This window comes from Acomys russatus, chromosome 3 (assembly GCF_903995435.1).
Source record: "Acomys russatus chromosome 3, mAcoRus1.1, whole genome shotgun sequence".
Taxonomy (NCBI): domain Eukaryota; kingdom Metazoa; phylum Chordata; class Mammalia; order Rodentia; family Muridae; genus Acomys; species Acomys russatus.
In genome coordinates, this window is record NC_067139.1 from 84648528 (window position 1) to 84670475 (window position 21948).

At 49.9% G+C, this 21948-nt stretch overlaps 3 protein-coding genes across 3 annotated transcripts; 1 reads left to right on the top strand and 2 right to left on the bottom strand.

The window, feature by feature from the left end:
- Positions 1 to 1589: 1589 nt before the first annotated feature.
- Positions 1590 to 1862, bottom strand: LOC127187183 (40S ribosomal protein S27-like). Its single transcript, XM_051143370.1, has one exon. It carries the CDS (start codon positions 1860 to 1862, stop codon positions 1590 to 1592), a length of 273 nt encoding a protein of 90 aa, XP_050999327.1.
- A 3054-nt stretch (positions 1863 to 4916) lies between these two features.
- Dhrs1 (dehydrogenase/reductase 1) lies at positions 4917 to 13896 on the bottom strand. The gene is made up of 9 exons (XM_051143151.1): positions 13657 to 13896; positions 12956 to 13126; positions 10795 to 10938; positions 10541 to 10620; positions 7334 to 7466; positions 6891 to 7037; positions 6056 to 6125; positions 5575 to 5655; positions 4917 to 5443 (listed from the first exon to the last, which is right to left on the bottom strand). The coding sequence occupies exons 2-9, from the start codon at positions 13103 to 13105 to the stop codon at positions 5307 to 5309; spliced, it is 942 nt and encodes a 313-aa protein (XP_050999108.1). The 5' UTR covers positions 13106 to 13126; positions 13657 to 13896; the 3' UTR covers positions 4917 to 5306.
- A 65-nt stretch (positions 13897 to 13961) lies between these two features.
- Nop9 (NOP9 nucleolar protein) lies at positions 13962 to 21921 on the top strand. Its single transcript, XM_051143150.1, has 10 exons — positions 13962 to 14284; positions 14430 to 14888; positions 16843 to 16953; positions 17713 to 17854; positions 18360 to 18552; positions 19699 to 19839; positions 20166 to 20291; positions 20474 to 20710; positions 21246 to 21351; positions 21620 to 21921. The coding sequence occupies exons 1-10, from the start codon at positions 14038 to 14040 to the stop codon at positions 21775 to 21777; spliced, it is 1920 nt and encodes a 639-aa protein (XP_050999107.1). The 5' UTR covers positions 13962 to 14037; the 3' UTR covers positions 21778 to 21921.
- Positions 21922 to 21948: the final 27 nt, after the last annotated feature.

Consider the following 21948-nt stretch of genomic DNA (forward strand, 5'->3'; position numbering starts at 1 on the left):
GCGTGAGCCACCACGCCCGGCTGGGATCTCCATTCTTACCCATGGGCCCAAAGGGGACTTTGGTAGTTGGTGGAAACAAGGTGACAATAAGATGTCCCCCAGACCAGACACTTAGGCTCAAAGAAGGGCTTCAGCTATAGCGTGCCACGCAAGCATGAGCACCTGAGTCTGACCCACAGCGCCCAAGTAGAGAACCAGGAGTGGCTGTGTTCACAGCCCTGGGTCTGGGGACATGGAGGCGAGAGGGTCTCTAGAGCCGGCAGACAGCCCAGCTGAATAGGTGAGTCCCAAAGCCTGGTGGGAGACCTTGTCCCAAGGAGTAAGGCAGATGGCTTCTGAGGACCACAAGCTTTCCTCTGGTCGCCACTGCATACCAGATGTGCTCAACTGCATTACCACAGACCATCCTCCAAATCTTCTTTTATTCTTTTCTCGTATATTAATCCCAATTGAAGTTTCCTTTCCCTCCCTTCCCCCAGACCCACCTCTCTCCACATCCCCTCAGAAGAGAGCCTCCTGGGAACATCAACCAAACATGGCATAACAAGCTATAACAAGACCAGGCACACGCCATCACTCCCACTGTTAGGAGTCCCACAAGCACACGAAGCTACTCAGACAGAACACATAGGCAGAGAGCCTAGCAGCTTTATTCATAGCCAGAATCTGGAGTCAACCTAGATGCCCCTCAAGTGGAGAATGGATAAAGAAAATGTGGTACATCTACACCACGGAGTATTACATCATGAGATTTCGAGGCAAATGGATGGAACTAGAAAAAATATTACTGAGTGAGGAACCAGACTCGGAAAGACAAATGTGGTATGTACTCACCGATAAGTGGATATTAAACGTAAACTAAAAGAGAATCAAATCTTCTTTAAAAACAAGAATAAAATACAAATAAGCTAGCCTGGGGTGGTGGAAGTCTTTAACTCCAGCACTTGGGAGGCAGAGGCAGGGGGATCACTGTAAGTTGGAGGTCAGCCTGGTTTACAAAGTGAGTTCCAAGACAGCCAGGGATACACAGAGAAACCCTGTCAAAAAACAAAAACAATAGCAAAAACAAATAAAAACCTTTGGACTCTCAGATCCCTTGGATCAGCTTTTAGGATGCAGTGTTGGTTAAAGCTTACATTCATGACTGCTGTCAAGACCCCACAATGTTCCTTGTTTTTGTTTTTTTTTTTTGTGGCTGGAGAGACAGCCGTGGGTGCTGGGAACCAAACTCTTATATTTATGGTTGTGAGCCATCTCTCCAGCCCCCTTGTTATTGCTGCTTTTTTATTTTAAATTAAAAAAAAATTTTTTTTGAGACAGGGTTTCTCTGTGTAGCCTTCTTGTTCTGAAAGTGAAGAACAGTTATATAGACCAGGCTGGCCTTGAACTCAGAGATCCGTCCACCTCTGCTTCCACAGTATGGGATTAAAGGCGTGCACTACCACTTTCCAGAGTTCCTTGTCATTTTTTTCCTTTTTTTGTTCATAATTAAAACTTTATTGAAAAACTGACACCAAAATAGGAGATCATTGTTGTATACTTTGGCAGAGTAACTGAACTTGATAGGGCTTTTGGTGAAGAGCACAGACTCAGGAACTCGTACATGATCGGTGTTGCTTTCTTCTAAACGAACAGCCTTCTGTGAGCCTGGCTTCTCCTCCTGTGGGCTGGCACAGCACTGTTGAACAGTCTACACAAAGAACCACTGTCTGAGCATGGCTGAAAACTGTAGTAATCTTGTAGCAACCTGGACATTTCACATGCATGAAGTAAGAATTTGGGCTCTGAAAAAGCTGTTTCTTCTTATGTTTTTTCTTTTCCTCTTCCAAGAAAGGGTGTAATAGATCTCTAGCCAGAGGCATGGGGATGGCTCCGCGAGCGCGGCTGCTCTGGATCTCTGCGGTGAGCCTTTTTTCCCTTGTCATTTTTAAAGATTTATTTTTATGTGGATGTATGAACTGTTTTGTCTGAATCTGAATATGTATATGTATGCCCCTGACATACCTGATGCCCCAGTCAGCTGGATCCCCTAGAATTGGAGTTACAGATGGCTGTGAGCCACCACGTCAGTGCTGGGAACTGAGCCCAGGGTCTCTGCAAGATCAGCAAGTGCTCTTTTTTTGAAGATTTATTTATTATGTAAACAATGTTGTGTCTGTATGTACAACTACCTGCCAGTAGAGGGCACCAGATCTCATTATAGGTGGTTGTGAGGCACCAAGTGGGTGCTGGGAATCGAACTCAGGACCTCTGAAGAGCAGCCGGTGTTGCTAACTTCTGAGCCATCTCTCCAGCCCACAGCAAATACTCTTAATGGAGGAGGCATTCCTAACTTTTGACATCCCTAATTTATGGGTATTTGCTCTAGGAAAAGGAAGGTCACTTCTACTGTGACACACTTCTTGCATCCACGATGTGAGCAGTCTGGTAAGGAGGTCAGACCGGGCAGAGTTCTTTCACAGAATCCCCACTGCTCTTCTCTCTCAAGCCCTAAAGATCCAGAAGGAATGGAGGGGAGTGGGGGGTGGGGCCTGGGCCTAGGGCTGGTACTGAGTTTGGAAAGGTGGGGTACGAAGGCAGACTGGACTCAGGCACTGGAAAATGCAATCAACTCAGCCGGCGAAAATGCCCATCTCAACTCTACCTTGAATATGTTGCTGTGTACAGAACGAGTTCTACCATGGCTACCTCAGGGCAGGGCATGGGGCAGGTAGGGTACAGGGCAGGAGCCTTTCTGCTGTATGTTCTTCAAAGGCTTTTGAATTTTGGGCCATGACTATTACCCTGACAATCAAAAGCCTCTCTTCATCCCTCCTTGGGCTCCGGCTAGAAATAGGCAAATTATAAGGGCACGGCCACATCTCACATTTCAGCTAAGCCCTTAGTGTCTTGCCAGGGCTAAGCCCTCAGGTAACCTGGCTTCTCAAAAATTCTCTGTGCCTGCTGCTGGCATATTGTCCCCCTTCCCAGGGAGAGCACAGTCGTGGGCTCCTTCCAGCTCAGGTCTCATCTGTACACATTGCTTCCTGCAGCTGGCCTCAGCCCACACCTATGTGTCATCGTATTCCTGGTGACACTGATGCTAGGCCAGCCTCTCCTGCCTACAACCTATCCTCCCCCTGCCCACGCCTCAGCTCCTGGGAGCTTCATCTACTACGAGTCTGGTCACGCTAATCTTTCTGCAGCTGGCAGCATGTTTGCCCGCAGCCCACAGAAGCTTTTCTATTTAGGGACCTGCTACGCTCTTCAGTGTGCTTTCGTCACTGACACCTGTCACTCTTGGAGACCTGCCCTTGGCTTCCTAGAAATGCGTGGCTCTGAGAGGCAGCCCAGAAGGGTTCGTGTACTCAAGTTCTGCAGAAGGTGACTCCTTCAGGTGATGTGGTCCCAAGAGGAAGGGCGAGCGTGGCAGCAGCACCAGCAGCTTTTGTTTCACTTGGAATCAGGTTCCCCAGTCCCAAGAAGTTAGACACACGAGACGATCTCCTGGGTTGGCAGTGACGGCCCAGTAGGAGGCAGCAGGTATTGGTGGAAAGATGGCGCCAGCAGACGCCGAGTCAGAGAGGCCCTGCCCCACAGCATGAGAGAGGGGTCTGCTGAGGAAGAGTAGGAGCTGCTCTGCAGGAAAGAGCTTCATTGTGGGTACCGGAGCCCTTCTGGGACCTCTGCATTTGATTTTAATTTTCTTTCTTTCTTTTTTGGTTTTTTGGAAACAGGGTCTCTCTGTGTAGCCTTGGCTGTCCTGGACTCATTTTGTAGACCAGGCTGGTCTTGAACTCACAATGATCGCCTGCTTCTGCCTCTGCCTCCTAAGGGCTGGGATTAAAGGTGTGTGCCACCACCGCCCGGCTAATTTTATTTCTTGAGACAGGATCTCACTGTGTTTCCCTGGCTGGCCTCAAACTTACAGAGATTTGTCCGTCTCTGCCTTTTGAGACCTGGGATTAAAAGTATGTACCGCAGCCAGGAGTGGTGGCACACGCCTTTAATTGGGAGGCAGAGGCAGGTGGATCTCTGTGAGTTTGAGGCCAGCCTGGTCTACAAAGTGAGTCCAGAACAGCCAGGGCTATACAGAGAATCCTTGTCTTAAAAAAAAAATTTGTGTACCATGTACCATGCCTGGACCTACTTTTACATTTTAAAATTATTTTATTTTATTATTTATTCCATTTTATTTTTAGACAGGGTCTCCCTGTGTATCCCTGGCTGGCCTGGAATTCAGAAATCCTCCTGTCTCTGCTTCCCTGGTACTGGACACATCACCATACATGTCTAAATTTTTAATTAAAAAAAAAAAACTTATGTAGGGCCAGAGAGATGGCTCAGTGGTTAAGACCACTGGCTGCTCTTCCAAAGGAACTGGGTTCAATTCTCAGCACCCACATGGCAGCTCACAACTGTCTGTAATTCCAGTTCCAAAGAATTTGAGCACCCCCCGACCCCACCCAATATACATGTAGGCAGAACACCAAAGTACATAAAATAAATAAAAAAAATTGTATGCATATGAACACCTGTGTGTGCTTACATGTGCATGTGAATGCGGGTACATGCCCCATGTGTGGGTCACATGACAAGCCGCTGGTACTCACCTCCCACCTTGTATACACAGTGTCTTTAGCTGCTCATCACTATATACACCAGGCAGGGTGGTTGGACAGCTTCCGGGATTCTCCCATCTGTGCCTCCTGCTCCACACAGGCTGGGTGGGATTGCATGCGGGCTGCCACTACACGGCTTCTGGGACTCGCATCGGGTCTTCACGCTTGTTCTGTAAGAGCTGTATCCACTGAAGCCTCTCGGCTGAGAGCCTCCACCTTTTCACACTGCTGTAGTACAGACTCAGAACTCACACATGCATTGAAGGGGAGATGGGACCTTTATTAGGCTCTATTTATAAGCACTTTTCCTTTTAATATTTTATTTAATTTTCATTTATGTGCATTGGTGTAGGGGTGTCAGATCTTGGAGTTACAGACAATTGTGAGGTGCCATGTAGGTGCTGGGAATTGAACCCAGGTCCTTTGGAAGAGCAGCCAGTGCTCTTAACCACTGAGCCATCTCTCCAGCCCCCTATAAGCACTTTTAAATAGTGAAGCAAGACACTAAGATGCAGCGACAAGGAAACCAAGGCACAGAGAGCCTCCCAGAGTCCCCAGAACTCATTAGGTGTCCGCCAGCCAGCTTCTCGTCTTAGGGAGGACACGGATGTGTGGGAAGGCTGCTTTGCTCCCCCGAGGCAGCCTCACCCACCTGAGCCTCAATGAGAAGAGGTTCAGGAGGGGCAGGGAGAGCAGGTCAGGAGGTTAGAATCTGCTGGAGTAGAGGGTGACAATCCACTTGGGCACACGGAGGAAGCCAGGCAAGTAGGAGGTCAACCATCCCAGGCTGGAGACATGTGAGAGCACGTAGCCCAAAGAGAAATAGTCTTGGACAGGGCGGCCTGGGAGCAACAGAAGGGCAGTGAGACCCTTGTGTGCTACTCCTCAGACGTGCCATCTCTGGCTAAAACATTGAGGGAAAGGAATCAGGAACAGGCTTGTCAGGTAACGATGGCTTAGATCACATGCTTACCGTCAACATCCTGAAGGCCATAGCGTCGAGCAAGGTCGCAGGAGGGCAGCACTTTCCCACTCAAGTTCAGGATGTTGGGGTCTGTGGGCACATACATACTTAGAGATGGTGGGCACTGGGAGTGGTGCAGAGTGACAGAGTTTGACAGGGCACCAGCGAGGCATGCACTGCAGCCCCGAGCAGTAGTTCTGTGTTCATACAAAGGCCACACCTCCCAGCAGACCTCATAGACCTCAAACCAGGAATCCTGACCCACTGAGCCTCCAACAACAGTAAAGACAAGAATTGTCCCAGCACCGGGAGGTAGAGGATCTCTGTGAGTTCGAGGCCAGCAGCAGGTCCAGGACAGACAGGACTACAAGAGGAACCCTTTCTCAAAAACCGAAAACCAAAACCAAAACAACAACAAAAAAAGAATGTCCAATCATCTCCCTGGCTGTCAGTGCCCCAAAGATGCATTTTGCCACCTCAAATTCATCACCTGTTGCCAAGGCCACCACACACTTGCCACTCATTTCTGTGCTTTCAGCAGATGAAAAAACTGGTTTCATCTATTTAAAAAAAAAAAAAAAAATGGGTTGAGAAGTTAGGGGTTAACTTCCCAGAGCACTGTCTGTGCCTTCTCCGTTCTTACCTCCTGTCCCAGAAAGCCACAGAGCTCAAGCAGGACTTGCAGGGCCATGTCTCAGAAGGTACCAGAGCCACTGTGAGCCCTGTACCCTGGCCCAGGACCCGCTGCCTCTCCTAAACAGAAGGATCAGATCATTCCAACTAGTGTCTGGACCTTCTAGGGTATATCAGGGCAAGGTCACGTATGTGGGGTTTGATGTCAGATAGCCTTTCCTGCTATGACATGAGCCATGGGACACGTTTTTCTACCTTCTTTCCATTTTTCATTGCTAAGGACTGAGCCTACACAGCACACCCAGGCCGATGTGCTACCATGGAGCATTTAGATCAAGTTTCTTAACCTCTCTGGATTTCCGAGTCACTGTCTATAAAATGGAGTTATTAATGGCTTTACAAGATTCAAAGAAATAATGTGTTACATATTCAGCCTGTGTCTGCCCTAGGAAACACCTGATTAGTGGGGACAGTTACTCTTTCTCTCTTTAGCTTGAGTCTCGCTATGTAGGCCTGGCTGGCCCAGACCTCAGTCAGGCTGTCCTTGAAGTCACACAGATCCCCTGCGTCTGCCTCCTGAGTGCTGGGATTACAGACGGCCTGCCACCTCCGGGAACGCTTACACTTGTTATTGCCTATGAGGCTGGAGAGACGGCCTCTTGCTCTCTAACTCCTGACCTTCCCTTGCCAACCTTCTTAAACACAGGATCCTTAAGTTGCTCTTCTTTTGCAAAAAACTCCTTCAGCAGTTCTGTTTGCACCATCCCTGGCCACAGAGATACGTAGCTGACTCCATGACGCCGTAGCTCATGGGCACAGTCAGCAGCCAGTCTGTCACACTGTGGAGGGCAAGAAGGCAGAGAGATGAGAGCCTGGACACCTGCCCACCTCACCTTCCTTTCTGCCCCACCCCCACCCCCGAGTCCGAAAGGATATCCCAGGCCCCCATCCTTCTTGGGAATCCTGTTGATCCCTGCTCTGGGAGGCAGAGGGAGGTCCATACAAAGGAACCATCAGCGGGGTGGAACAGAGAGAGAGGTGAAAGGTCGCCAGTCTGACTCTTCTGACCGCTGTGGACTGCACCAGCTGCCAGCACTGCTGCGCACCTGCCTAACGGCCATGCATCGGTCCTTACCGCAGCTTTGCCCACACCATAAGGGACGTTGAACATGTGCTGCAGCCCTCCAGGGGAGGAGACAACCACAATGAGTCCTCTGCCAGCCGGTACCATCAGCCGTGCCCCATACACAGAGCACAGGTAGTGGCCTCTAGAAGGGGTCAGAGAAGAAAGGGTGAACTGTGTGGGTGCCGGCTCAGGTGCTTCTGGAGCCTTCGGTGGCCGCAGTCAGCAGAGGAGGCTGCAGAGCAGCAGCTGAAGACCTGGGCAGTCAGGCATAGGTCACTCAGAGGGGAAAACTGACACAAGGAAGGGCAGATGAGAAAGGGCGACCTGCAATGGAAGGGGCTCTAGCGCTGTAACCATGAGCTAGTTCAGGGGCTCTAGCGCTGTAACCATGAGCTAGTTCGGGGCTCTAGCGCTGTAACCATGAGCTAGTTCAGGGGCTCTAGCGCTGTAACCATGAGCTAGTTCAGGGGCTCTAGCGCTGTAACCATGAGCTAGTTCAGGGGCTCTAGCGCTGTAACCATGAGCTAGTTCAGGGGCTCTAGCGCTGTAACCATGAGCTAGTTCAGGGGCTCTAGCGCTGTAACATGAGCTAGTTCAGGGGCTCTAGCGCTGTAACCATGAGCTAGTTCAGGGGCTCTAGCGCTGTAACCATGAGCTAGTTCAGGGGCTCTAGCGCTGTAACCATGAGCTAGTTCAGGGGCTCTAGCGCTGTAACCATGAGCTAGTTCAGGGGCTCTAGCGCTGTAACCATGAGCTAGTTCAGGGGCTCTAGCGCTGTAACCATGAGCTAGTTCAGGGGCTCTAGCGCTGTAACCATGAGCTAGTTCAGGGGCTCTAGCGCTGTAACCATGAGCTAGTTCAGGGGCTCTAGCGCTGTAACCATGAGCTAGTTCAGGGGCTCTAGCGCTGTAACTATGAGCTAGTTCAGGGGCTCTAGCGCTGTAACCATGAGCTAGTTCAGGGGCTCTAGCGCTGTAACCATGAGCTAGTTCAGGGGCTCTAGCGCTGTAACCATGAGCTAGTTCAGGGGTGTTGTAGCTGCATCTGGTCGGCTGGGTCAGTGGGACAAACCTGTATCTCGACATGGTGGAGATGAAGGCAGGGAAATAAGAATTCAAGGACACCCTTGGCTACACAGTGAGTCTGAGGCCAGCCTGGGCTAGATGAGACCTTCCCACAACAGTAACACAACAATAACAATGACTACCAACACACACACACACACACACACACACAACACACACACACACACACGCTTGCGAGCATGCACGCACACACTCACAAATCAGCCAGTAAATAAATAAGCACATGACCTGAACAGAGTTGCCAAGAGAAGGAATGCAAATGGACCTTGAAGATGTTAACTAACCAGAGCCATAGAGAAAACGTAATTAAAACTGCTTTGAGATTCCATCTCACCTGAGACAGAAGGGCTGCCATCAAGAGAATGATTCACAGTGCTGGTGATGAGGCGGGCAAAGAGTAACCCTCCTCACTGCTGGTGAGAATGTGAAAGCTGCCACTATAGAAGTCCGTGTGGGGATTTCTCAGAAACAAATAGGACCCAGCTATCCTACACTTGGGTAGTGCTCTAAGCCAACAAACCACAGATATTTGCACGTCTACAGCTGACCTAGTCACGATAGTCTGGAAATGGGACCAACCTAGATGCCCATCAACTAATGAGCAGATAAAGAAAATGTGGTGCACATGCAAAATGGGATTTTATGTAGCTATAAAGAAAAGAATGAAACCAAGACATTTGCAGGAAAATGGATACAACTGGAAAACTATTATTGCGGTTACCATTTTTGAGAGAAGGTCTCTTTACATAGCCCTGGCTGTCCTGACACTCACTATAGACCAGGCTGGCTTTGAGCTCACAGAGATCTGCCTGCCTCTGCCTCCCGAGTGCTGGGATTAAAATCGTGTGTCACCATCTGGTACTGGAAACCATTAATCAAAATAAACTGGACTCAGAAAGACAAATACCATGTAATCTCTCATTATGTGGGTTTAAAATTATGTATGTGTACACACATGTATATGTGTGAGTGTGTGCACACATGCACATATGTGCATATTTATTGGTAGACTGAGAATTATAAGAGGGGAGGAAGGGATCAAAGGAAAATTGGGAAATAGCAAGAGTAACAGAAAACACATAGTAGGACTAACTGGGGAAGACAGAGAGCTAGCTGGAGAGCAGGGCAGTGGGGCTGAGAGTTGGTGAAGACAGTGCAATGATACGTGTGTGGAGAGAAGAACTGACAGGAGCACATTCAGTTTGCGTTAACCAGTCAATCTGAGCCATCCTTCTCAGCATGTCTTAAGACCTAGCCTATGGGCTGTGCGTGACACTGAGGGAATACTCCCTCCTGGGACTTGCATTTGGATGAGCAAAGAATGAGACAGAAACAAGGCTGAGGTCTTTTTTGAAAACACTGAGTTGGGGCTGGAGAGATGGCTCAAAGGTTAAGAGCACAGACTACTCTTCCAGAGGTCAGGGTTCAACCATCTACTATATGATCTGATGCCCTGTTCTGGCATACAGGTGTACATGCAGGCAGAACACTGTATACATAATAATAAATAAATATTTTTAAAAAAGAAAAAGAAAAAAAAAACTGAGTTGGGCCATGGCGCACACCTTTAATCTCAGCCCTTAGGAGGCAGAGGTAGGCAGATCTCTGTGAGTTTGAGGCCAGCCTGGTCTATACAGAAAGTTCCAGGACAGCCAAGGCTACACAGAGAAATGTCATCTCAAAAAACAGATAAAACAAGACAAGCTGAGACAAAGCAAAAATTTCCAGTCTGCCTGAGATGGCTCAGTAGGTAAAAGGTGCTTCCTATGCAAGCCTGGGGAGGTCAAGTCCCAAGCCCACAGAAAGATGAAGAGATGGTGGGGGGCAGAGGACGGGAGGGGAAGAGGGAGCAAGCAAGAGAGCACCGACGCTCTGGAGTGGTCCTCAGATTTCTGCTTGCACCCTGGTGGGCACAGCAGTATGCGCATACTAAAGAAAGAAAAAAAGACGTGCTTAGGTGCAAACCCACAGGCATGGAACTTCTCCAGAACTAAGTGGGACAAGTGGACTAGAAGGGAGGGGAAAGGGGGGGGGGGGAGGCCGCAGGGAACAGAAGCCCTTTTAGGAAAAGGCGCTGGCTCTGGGGCCAGCTAAGTGAGAGGAGCCAGGGCTCTGGCAGCGAAGCACGCACCTGAGTCCAACGTTGTTTATGTCATCCCATATGGAGGCCGGCACTTCCCAGAATGACTTGTTGATGGTGTTCAGGATTGCCTAGAAGACAGAAGGCAGGGGAGGGAGTGGGGTATTGACTGGGTGGTCAGAAGGCAGGAAGGTATAAAGGTCCGATAACGGGGCCACGAATGGAGACAAAAGGCTCCAGGGTGGGATGGGGTGGGGGTGGGGGGCGGGCCTGGAAGGTAGACTTGGACCAAGCTCCAAGGTTACCTGGACACCAGCGTAGGCATTATTGACCAGAACATCGAGCCGCCCATGCTGTTCCCGACTGACTTGCTCAAACAGGCTTTTCACCTCAGTCTCCTGGCTTGAATCGCACACCACTGGTACACACCGGCCCCCAAGGGACTGCGCCTGGAGAGGAACAGGAACTGTGAGCTCACAGTACTGTTTGTTTTTCTAACTAAAGAGTGTTTAGTAACTGAGGAGGTAAATCGCAAGGCCTCAGCCAGTAGCTGGGAAAACATGGTGCCCAATGGCTCCCTCTGGTGTCTGTTATAGGAATTTCATCACAGAGGGACCTCCCACCACAGAGCAAGGCGGATTGGACCGACTTTGTGTGCTTGCTGGGTGGGTGGGTGGGTGGTGGCTCCCCTTTTCTGAGGAGTAGGGGAGGGTGTAGCGGCCTACGATCTGGACGTAAAGTGAATAATTTTTTTTTTAAATGGCATTTACTGAGGCCTACCATAGGCAAGACCTTACTTAGTAAATACTCTGTGAGTCTAAGAGACGAGGCTTGTCACCCACTCTTAGAAACAAGTAACTAGCCTCTTTGTCCTTTTGAACTCTCATGCCACTCACTTGGAATTCTCCTTTTTTCTTCTTTGAGACAGGGTTTCTCTGTGTAGCCTTGGCTGTCCTGGACTCGCTTTGTAGATCAGCTTGGACGCGAACTCACAGAGATCCACTTGCCTCTGCCTCCCTGAGTGCTGGGATTACAGGCATGTGCCACTGTGCTCGGAATTTGTACCAGCCTGAACTCTTTCCCTCCCTTAACCAATGCTCTAGCTCGGTAACTAATAAACCAAAGCTACTCTGCATAAACTATTGCCACTTCCTACTCTGCCTCGCCTCCAAGAAATGTGTCCCACCCACCGGCTTCAGAGGAAATAAAGTATCTATTCCTCAGTGGCAAGCTCAGGGTCTCCACTCCTTTGTTCAAACTGCAGCTGACCTCAAATCTTTTTTTTCTTAAGTCAGTTCTTCTCAATCTAGTCAGTGTGGACTGTCAAAACACATGCATTTTAAAATGCTTTCTAACTGGAGCACCAATCTAAGCAAGTAAAGCCTAAAAGCTTTTCAGACAGGGTCTTACTACACTGCCCAAGTTGGCCTTCAACTCCTGACCCTCTGGGCACAACTTTCCCAGTGCTGGGTTCTATGGTTACATAGGTATGCATGCCATACTGGCTTTTTTTCTTTTTTCTTTTCTGCCACAGGGTCTCACTGCGTAAGCCCTGGCAGGTTTGGAACTCATTATGTAGACCTTGAACTCACAGAGAGCCTCCTGCCTCTGGCTCCAGAGTACTGGACTTGGAGGCGTGCAAAACCCAAACTCTTTGCCAGGGTGGTTTTTTGTTTTTGTTTTTCAAATCAAACCCAGGGCCTTGCACATCCATGGGCAAGTGCTTTTCCACTCAACTGCAGCTCCCTACCCTCGTCAATGGCCTTTAAGAACCAGTGTTCCCTCTCTGGCCTCCTCACCATTGCACTCTGCTTAGGTAGCTGGGAATGGTTTTCCTAACTTCCTTTACTAATTCCTATTCAAGATGTGTTCAAGAGGGCTGGAGAGATGGCTCAGTGGTTAAGAGAGGAGCCAGGTTCAATTCCCAGCACCTACATGGCAGCTCACAACTCTAACTATAGTTCCAGGGGATCTGATACCCTCACACAGATATACATGCAGTCTTAAAAAAAAAAAAACCCAACCAAACAACCCAACAACAAAACAACCCAATACAAAAACAAACAAACAAACCCCCCCACACACAAAAGAAGTAAGCACATACAATTCAGCAAGTCTTGCCTAAATTAGGGAACCTCCATCAGTCCAAAAATTTTTCTTTGCAAAACCTGAAACTCTCAAACAGAAAGATTTTTCTTCTCATTAAATTCACTTGTTAGGCAGGCGTGGAGGCGCACGCCTTTAATCTCAGCACTCGGGAGGCAGAGGCAGGTAGATCGCTGTGAGTTCAAGGCCAGTCTGGTCTACAAAGAGAGTCCAGGACAGCCAGGTCTATTATGCAGAGAAACCCTATCTCGAAAAACAAAAACAAAAACAAAAACAAACCACTTGTTGGGAGGGGTACCATGGTCAGGCAAATGACTGGGAGAGTAGTAATCAGAATGCTTAACTCAGGTGGTCACTCACCTCCTGGGCAGTAGCTTTAAGGGTGTCCAGATGGCGGCCAGTAATGTAAACTGTGGCACCTGCTTGGCAAAGCTGTAAGGCAATGCCCCGGCCAATTCCCCTGGAGGCACCAGTTACCACACACACTTGGCCCTTCATAGGTGCTACCATGACTCACGTCAAAGGGGACAGCTGTGGAGGTAAAGAGTTGCTTTGAGAAATCATGAAGACTGTGTGCCAAGGCAGGTCTCTGAGCTTGGACTATTTTGGGATTTTTTTTTGGGGGGGGGCAGGGTTCGAGACAGGGTCTCTCTGTGTAGTCTTGGCTGTCCTGGACTCACTTTGTAGACCGGGCTGGCCTCGAACTCACAGCGATCTACCTGCCTCTGCCTCCGAGTGTTGGGATTAAAGGCGTGCGCCACCACCGCCTGGCTGAACTTGGACTATTTTGAAGGTGGAGAAATTTCACAGGAGGATAACTGAGTGCAGGTCTCAGGCCGGGCTGTCCTTTCAGGAGGCACAGGGCCGAGTGGAGACTCTCTAGGGGCCACACATCTACTGCGACCCTCTGAGCAGGGCTAACTTGGTGGGGAATCTGGCGAGGCAGTCCAACGTGGTATGTCCACGAAGAGTCCTAAGCTCTCTGGAGTTCTGGCTACCCGTCCAGTCGCCCCGAGAACCATGAAACAAGGCCTGAACCATAAGTGGACTAAGAGCCTTACCTGCGACAGGCGCTGCCTCTGGGTTTCTTTCTGGCCAGCTTGCCAGACCTATTGGAGAACTTGGATTCTGCCCAGGGGAGGGGCCTATAGTTCGAGAACTTTGATTCTGGCCACGTCGGAGTTACAGTGCGTGCCTGGGTGGAAGTCCGGTGCGGGTGACGATGGGCTAGAAGAAGACGAGGCTAGCCCGGGAGATCCAGGGTCAGACTCAGAGGGTGGAGCCTACAAAATGTGGAAAAGGGCGGACCTGTAGCCACGCCCATCGCGCCCCTTCGCCCCTTCGCCCCGTCGCAGACTCGTGACGTCTCCGTGCGTCAGGAGCGCGCCGGCGGCCGTGGGAGCTGCAACCGGGAAGCGTGGACGACCGGTGCCAAAGCACGCATGGGCCTGGGTCCGCGTTCCGCTCACCAGGCGCGGCGCCAGTTCCCGGGTGCCAGCCGACGGGGACGCGCGGCCCGCGGTTCAGGGCGTCCCCCTCCGGGCCGCGATGGGTGTCCCCGGCTGCCGGCGGCGGCGCGCGCGGAGAAGGCCCCCGAGGCTCTCCCGCACCTGAGCCCGGAGGCGCTCGGGTATTTTCGACGGGCGCTGTCAGCGCTGAAAGTGGCTCCCGACGCCGCCGAAGAACGAGGTAGGAGCAGCTACGCCATGGATTAAGTGCAAAACCTATGCAAATGAAACTTCTGAGGGATCCCCGGGGAGTTCTTGGCTAAGCAATGGCTAAGTTTTATCCTCAAGTCTCTCTAACGGTTTGTTTTCTCGTTTTTGTTTTTCAGAGTTGATGGTGCGTAATATTTTGAAGGAAGTGGAGACTCAGGCTCTAGCCTTGGCCACGAACAGGACTGGTAGTGAAATGCTGCAGGAGCTTTTGGGATTCAGCCCTTTGAAACCTCTGTGTCGAGTGTGGGCTGCTCTGCGCCCCAACTTGCGCTTCGTGGCCTGTCATCGGTGTGGGGTCCACGTATTGCAAAGTGCTTTGCTGCAGCTGCCTCGATTGCTGAGGAGTCCTGCAGAAGCAGCGAAGGAGGAGGATGGTGATGATGGGGAGGAGGAGGATGGTCCCTCGCAGACTCTGGAGGAGCTTGTCCTGGGACTAGCCGCCGAAGTGTGTGATGACTTTCTTTTCTTCTGTGGAGACACGCATGGCAGCTTCATGGTCAGAACTTTACTGCAGGTATTGGGAGGGACTCTCCTGGAGTCTGAGAGAGCCAGACCGCGCAGCTCCCAGTCATCTGGTAAGTATTGTAAGAAAGGGGAATTAGTCTTCATGGTGGAGCTTGACCATGAAAGAATTAGCAGAACTCTGGGGCAGAGCTTGGAAGGCCAAAGAATAGTGTGTCTAGACTCGGAGAGGTAAGGATGCACTTAGGGGTGGGGGAGGGCTACTAGCATAGACGCGAGAGGAGAAGATGGTTCATTTTAAGCAGTGAATTTCACAGTTTTATTTCCACAACACATAGTAGAAAGTTCTTTTTTTTTTTTTTTTAATATGTACAGGCATGTGTGTACACTCGTATGTGCCTTCTGCAGTGTTTGTGTGGATGTGAGACGACAGCTTGTGGGGAGTCTTCTTCCACCGTGTGGGTTCTGTGTATTGAGCTCAGCTGCTTGTCAGCCTTGTCATAACCTTACTGGCCCTGATACTTGATTTTGAGACAGAGTCTCCCTTATACCCCAGGCTGGCTTTTGACGTGATGTAGCACAGGCTAGCCTTCAACTCTTGGTCCCCCTGTTTGCTTCTACCTTCCAAGTGCTGAGACTGCAGGCTTGTACTACTGTGCCTGCCAGTTTGTTGTTAGACTTTGTTTTTGTTTTGGCTTTGGTTTTTTTTTTTCAAAACAGGGGTTCTTTGTGTAGCCCTGGCTGCCCTGGAACTTCCTCTGTAGACCAGGCTGGCCTCATATTGAAGTCATGAATGGGGCCTTTATACCTAGCTAAGAAGGTTTTTCTTTAAATTTATTTACTTTTATTTTATGTGCATTGGTGCTTTGCCTGCTTAAATGTCTGTGCGAAGGTGGCAGATCTTGGAGTTAGAGACAGTTGTGAGCTGCCATGTGGGTGCTGGGAATTGAACCCATGTCCTCTGGAAGAACAATCAGTGCTCCTAAGCACTGAGCCATCTCTCTGGGCCACACCCACTAGTCTCTCCCCCAACCCCCCCTCCCTTTTTTTAAACCTGATGTGACCTCTGTGTTTGGAAAGGATGCCCTTTCCACTTGCTACCTCTTTCTGATATTTTCTCTCCGTTAAAATTTTATTCTCTATTTCATTTTTTTTTAAAAAAGCTAATTACTGATGGGAGCAGATGCAGAGATCCACAGCCAAACCCTAGGCAAAGCCAGGGGAGCCTACGGAAGATGGGGAGGAAGGATTCTGGGAACCAGAGGGGTCGAGGAGACCACAAGAATATGGCCCACAGAATCAACTAAGCAGGCTCGCAGGGGCTCACAGAGACTGATGGTGGTAATCAGGAGTCTGCATGGCTCTGAGCTAGGCCGCTCTTATGTGCTATGGTTGTGTAGCTTGGTGTTCTTGTATAAGTCCTAACAGTGAGGTGAGGGACATCTCTGACTCTTTTGTCTACACTTGGGGCCCTTTTCCTTCTGCTGCGTTGCCTCATCCAGCCTTGGTATGGATTTGTGCCCAGTCCTGCTGTAATTTGTTATGCCATGCTCCACTGATAGCCGGCGGGGGAGGGGGCCGGGGAGAAGGCCAGGCCTGCTTTTATTTTTGAAGGGAAAGAAAAGGAGTGGATCTGGGGGAGAGGAGGAGTGGGGAGCTGGGAACTGTGAGGCGTGGACATAGGGGAACTGTGGTCAGGATGTAATGCATTGAAAAAAATTTAAATTAAAATAAAAAAATGCTAATCGAAGCCACTAACTTTGTTTCGTGTTATAGTCATAGGCTATGGCCTACATTTAAGAATACTGGAGAATAAGATTAGAGGGCATAAGTGAATTCAGATTTCTGGTGTACTTTAAGTCCTGGCTGAGAAATACGAACCCTGGGCCATAGGGAAGGGAGTTAAAGATCCTTAGGAAAAACTGAACCAATCTGTTATTCACCCACAAGAGCCGTTCCTGTATCATGTCTGTCCTATGTCTCCAAGCCGAGCTGTTCTTCTGTGGGTTTCTCCTTCCTCTCAGCCGTTCTGATCTCACTGTGTCCATGTCCTTGGTCTTCCTTTAGAAACACAAAGGCCCTCAGCTCGGGAATGCAAACCAACTGACTTTGAGGTTCCTGCAACCTTCCTGAATCGCCTTCAGGAGCTGAGCGCCTGCTTTCTGAAGGACATTGCTGGTAATGTTACTTTATTGGTTACTTTATGTGTTGCGGAGGTGAATGAGGTATACCTTGACTTGAGGAAGAAAAGCTTGACTCACAGCTGGAGGGTACACTCCATTATGTCAAGGAAATTATCAAGGCTGTAGCTACACTGTATGGTGTCAGGAAGCAGAGGGAGAAAATGCCGTGTTCAGCTTGCCTTTTCATTTTTATTTAGTCTGGAACCCCAGCCCATGGGGGTCCGTGCCACCCACATTAGAGGGTCCTTCCCACCCTGAATAACCTACTCTAGAAACTCACAAACATGCCCAGAAGTTGGTGTCCATGGTGCTCGATCCCATCACATGGGGGGTCAGGAGTGAGCACCACAGAAGGTAAGCAGGAAACGGCCAGAACTAGGCCCTTCCTGGGGATGTCCACCAAGCAGGACCCTGAGATCAGGTGGTCCCTCTTTTAACACCTGTCGGCTTTTATGCTATAAGGCATTCTATACAGACACTTTCCTGTATATAGTCCCCCTTGCTGCTTGAGGGTTTTTTATTTTTTATTTTTTATTTTTTGAGACAGGGTTTCTCTGTGTAGCCTTGGCTGTCCTGGACTCGCTTTGTAGACCAGGCTGGCCTCGAACTCACAGCGATCCACTTGCCTCTGCCTTCCGAGTGCTGGGATTAAAGGCGTGTACTACCACGCCCAGCTTGTTGCTTGAGTTTTGAGGTTGTACAGGTGATCTGGGTTTGGCACAAGCTATAAAATTATTTCTGCCTTTTCCTACAGTCTTTATCACCGACAAGATCTCCAGTTTTTGTCTTCAAGTGGCCTTACAAATCTTACACCACAAATTACCTCAGCGTTGTGCCCATCTCTGTGATGCTGTCATTGATTATCTGAGCTCTCGTAATTCTTCAACAGGAGGCAGGTATGGTCACCCCTTCAGGGGTCATTGAAGCTGGGGAGCTGTGGGCGGGATGAGATGATGCAGTGTAACTGTGTTTCTGGGTGAGGTTCAGACTCTATGATCTTAATATTTATTGCTGGGTAGTGCCACGTGCTTTTAATCCATGGGAAGCACAGCCTCACTCTGTAGCCCTGTCTGACCTTGAGCTCACAGAGATCCTCCTGCCTCTACTTCCTGGGTGTTAGGATTAAAGGTGTGTATTACTCATTCCTGACTTTGTTTTATCTCATTTTTGAGATTTATTTTTATCTGTGTATCAAGTTGTGCCTACATGTATATATGTGCGCCACATGTATGCAGTGCCAACAGAGGCCAGAAGAGGGCATCAGAGCTGGAGTTGGTAGATAGTTGCAAGCTGCCTTGTAGGTGTTGGGAACTGAACGTCTTAGCTTCTCTGCAAGAGCAGTGCATGCTCTTTACCTCTGAGCTGTCTCTTCAGCCTCAGCCTCACTCTTCTTATTTCTAGCCCTCTACTCCTGTTTCTGCGGGATCAGACGAGTTCCAGACTCTTGGAGCAGGTGCTCCTGGTATTAGAACCGGAGAGGCTCCAGCGCCTCTTTGAGGATCACTTCCGGGGTCAGCTGCATTCCTTGGCTGCACATCCCATTGCTAACTTCCCTTTGCAGCGCTTACTGAATGCAGTCACTTCCCCTGAGCTGGTAAGTTTTGGAAACGTGGCTTGGGTCTCTTTCTGCTATTCTTCATCATTGGGCCTTATTTATTTATTTATTACTTTGATTTTTTTAGATAGGGTTCTGTTTAGCTGTCTGGCCTAGAATTTGTTCTGTAAACTAGGCTGGCCTTGAACTCAAATATGCACCTGTGTCTGCATCCTGACTACCGGGATTAAAGGTGTACACCACCACTGCCCTGCTTTTTGGTCTTATTTTACTGTGTGCTTGTTTCTGCACTTCCTTGACAGTTTACTGTCCGTTACCCATGTGAAGTTATTTTTTGGGGGGAGGGGTTTTCCAGAGATTAGGGTGGAGGTACCCTTTTCCTAGAGATTTGTTTTAGCTTCTGTGGCTTCTTGTATTTAAATCCACAGAAGCCGTTGCCATAGCTTCTTTTTTCCCTTGCTGTTTACCACCAAGGGGCTTTGTGTTGTTTTTAAACAGAATCCCAATCATTTGGTTTTATCAATAAAGACTCAGGAGCCGGAAGCTGGGGTGAAAGCCTCTGCTAGCTCAGAGAGGCAGCGAAAGCATCTTTCTACTCAGCTGACGTCCCAGAAGGAAAAAACCCTTCTCCACACACTCTTAAAAACCCTTCGAACTGAACGTCCTTCCTTTCTTCTTCCTGGGCGTCTATTTGTCCTCCTGACTTCCTCTCACTCTTTGTTTTTTTCTGTGTTGAGTCCCTGTCAACTAGTTGCTTGCTCTACCTCTTGACCTGTGTTTGACTTTATTTAATCCTGTTTACAGAAGCTCTTGGATTAAAGGTGTGTGCTAGGGCTGACCCACACCACAACTAGAAACAGGTTTTTCCAGTATACAGTCTTGAGGTTCACAGTGTGAGCAAATGTCCTGCAACAGCTTTTCTTGCAGTCCATTGGGCTGGCATGTGGAGGAGAAGAAGGGCAGGTTCAGTTCTAGCCCTGCCTTGGCCTGGGTCCTCCCTGACTTCTTCCCAAGGAGCTTTTCCAGTGTTCTCCCACAGGGTGACACCTCTACGCTGCCCTCTTCTGGGTATACACAGCACGGTGAACAATTTGATATTGACAGTGGTTTCTGCTTATCTAGATTAACTTTATAAGTGACCATTAATTGAATGACAGAGATGCTTCAACCCGTGTCCCCTCTCAGCTGTCCCTTGTGTGTGAGGAGCTGAGCCCTGCCGTGGAAGCTGTGCTGGCCCAGGGCCACCCAGGGGTGGTTGTCGCTCTGGTGGAAGCCTGCCGCAGAGTTGGGACTCACCAAGCCCAGGTCTTGCAGCTGCTGTTGGAGGTGAGCGGGTGCTGCTTGCAGCCCATCCATACCCTTCCTGACCTCACCCTGCAGTCAGGGCTCTCTCGTGTGGATGTGAGAAGGTTCATGTCGAGGGAGTTGCAGATACAGAGGCGGGTGTGCCCAAGAACAGCTCTGAAGGGAAGTTTGTGAGACCTGTGAGGGATCCGTGTGGATTCATCCCTGTTAGGAGTGAGAGGCTGTGCTCATGGACGCCTTTCCTGATGGGGCCGACCTCAGTCTCCTTGAACATTTCTGTCTGGAAAGTCATGGTGTTAGGGATGGGCTAGTTCTCAATAGTCCTTGGGCTCTGTCTTCCCGTCTAGGCATTCCACTGTGCGGAGCCCTCATCCCGGCAGGGAGCCTGTGTGCCACTCTTTGCCTCCTTGTTGGCTTATGAGGTCTACTATGAACTGATGGAGGAGGAAGGGGCGGTACCCGCGGAACATCAGGTAAGCTAGGGAGGTTGCTAAGCCAGTGGCTATTTAAGGACCAGGCTTCTTAGGGCTGCGAAGCCCCTTGGGCTAAGGTGGAGAGATTTCTAACTTCTTGGAAGAGAAGGTGGCAGTTCACTAGGGACAGGCTTGTCCATCTGGTCTGGGACTGATTCCTAGTTTCCTCTTACTGCTCCCAGGTGGAAATGGCCACAGCCACAGCGCTGAGGGAAGTGACAGTACTTGGGTCTCTGCTGCTGCAGCATTTGCTGTACTTCTCCAACCCTGGCCTTGTACTGCGAAGTCTGAGCGCCTTGACAGGATCCCAGCTTCTGGCTCTAGCCCAGAGTCCTGCTGGCTCTCACGTATTTGATGCCATCCTGAGCAGCCCCTCTGTGACTCATAAGCAGCGTCGTCGCGTGCTGAAGAACCTGAAGGTTAGGCTTCTGCTCTAGTCCCCCGCGTCACTGCTGTAGAGAAAATGAGCTGCCTTCAGGAGCAGACTGAGAGCTAGAAGCAGGATACAGAGTTCCTCTGCATCCTAGGCGGGTTTCTATTGCTGCGACCAAACACTATGACCTAAAAGCAAGTTGGGGAGGAAGGGTTTATTCAGTTTACACCTCCAGATCACAGTCCATCACTGCAGGAAGTCAGACAGGAACTCAGGCAGGGCAGGAAGCTCGAGGCTGGAGCTGATGCAGGAGCCATGGGGGGATGCTGCTCCCTGGCTTGCTCAGCCTGCTTTCTTACAGAATCCAGGACTGCCAGCCCAGAGATGGTTCCAGCCACAATGGCCTGGCCCTCCCCCATTGATCACTGATACAGTGGGTCTCAGGAAGGCATTTCCTCAAGTTGGCACAGAAAACCAGCCAGTGCACACACGGTGCTTCTCAAGTCTCCCGAGATTCTTCCACTCCCAAAACATACTTGTGTGCTCCCTGCGAGGACCTCACCTTACTTGTCTCAATTTAGGGACAGTACGTGGCTCTTGCTTGTAGCCGCCATGGCAGCCGTGTCTTAGACGCCATCTGGAATGGAGCAGCTTTGGCGGCCCGGACGGAAATTGCTGCTGAGTTGGGTGAGTACCACTGCCCTCGGGTAGTGACCAAGTGCCTTCTGCCCCGGGAGCTGCTTGGTTAACAGACTGTGGAAGGGCGGTTGGTCCTGTGCTCTCAGTGGCCTGCTTTGGCCTTCTCTCTGCAGCTGCATCGGCAGCCCTGTGTCTGCCTTTTAGACTTCACTGGGTGAGGTGGTCGTTATTCCTGTTTGAGGCCCAGTGGTGGGACCTGAAGTAGACTTTGTCTTTACGTGTGGGTGTTGCTAAACGGGACTGGTTCTCTTGGCAGGAGAGCAGAGCCAGGAGTTGACTCAGGATCCTTTTGGCCACCATGTGGCTCGAAATGTGGCGCTGACTACCTTCTTGAAGCGGCGGCAAACTTGGGAACAGCAGCAGAGTGCTGTGGCCAAGCGGAGACGGCTACTGAACGCTATACTTGAGGACTGAGGCCTTGGGGTGGGGGGGGTAAAAGGACGCACTTATTTTTCCTGGTTTAAATCAGAGCCAAAAGTTTTACTGGAACCAGACAAGTAACACACAAAACAAAACCTACTACTCAGGAGGTTGAAACAAAAATATCAAGAGTTCAAGGGCAGCTGGGCTGTTGCAGCCAGATCC

Excerpts from the sequence above, each read along its gene's own strand:
- LOC127187183 (XM_051143370.1), bottom strand. The coding sequence starts at position 1,862 with ATGCCTCTGGCTAGAGATCTATTACACCCTTTCTTGGAAGAGGAAAAG.
- Dhrs1 (XM_051143151.1), bottom strand. The coding sequence starts at position 13,105 with ATGGTAGCACCTATGAAGGGCCAAGTGTGTGTGGTAACTGGTGCCTCC. Across the intron at positions 7,467-10,540 it reads ATAAACAACGTTGGACTCAG|AGGCCACTACCTGTGCTCTG; the intron begins GTGCGTGCTTCG and ends GACCCCTTCTAG. Across the intron at positions 5,656-6,055 it reads TGTGGTGGCCTTGGCAACAG|ACCCCAACATCCTGAACTTG; the intron begins GTGATGAATTTG and ends ATGTGCCCACAG.
- Nop9 (XM_051143150.1), top strand. The coding sequence starts at position 14,038 with ATGGGCCTGGGTCCGCGTTCCGCTCACCAGGCGCGGCGCCAGTTCCCG. Across the intron at positions 18,553-19,698 it reads CAGTCACTTCCCCTGAGCTG|CTGTCCCTTGTGTGTGAGGA; the intron begins GTAAGTTTTGGA and ends GTCCCCTCTCAG. Across the intron at positions 21,352-21,619 it reads GGAAATTGCTGCTGAGTTGG|GAGAGCAGAGCCAGGAGTTG; the intron begins GTGAGTACCACT and ends TTCTCTTGGCAG.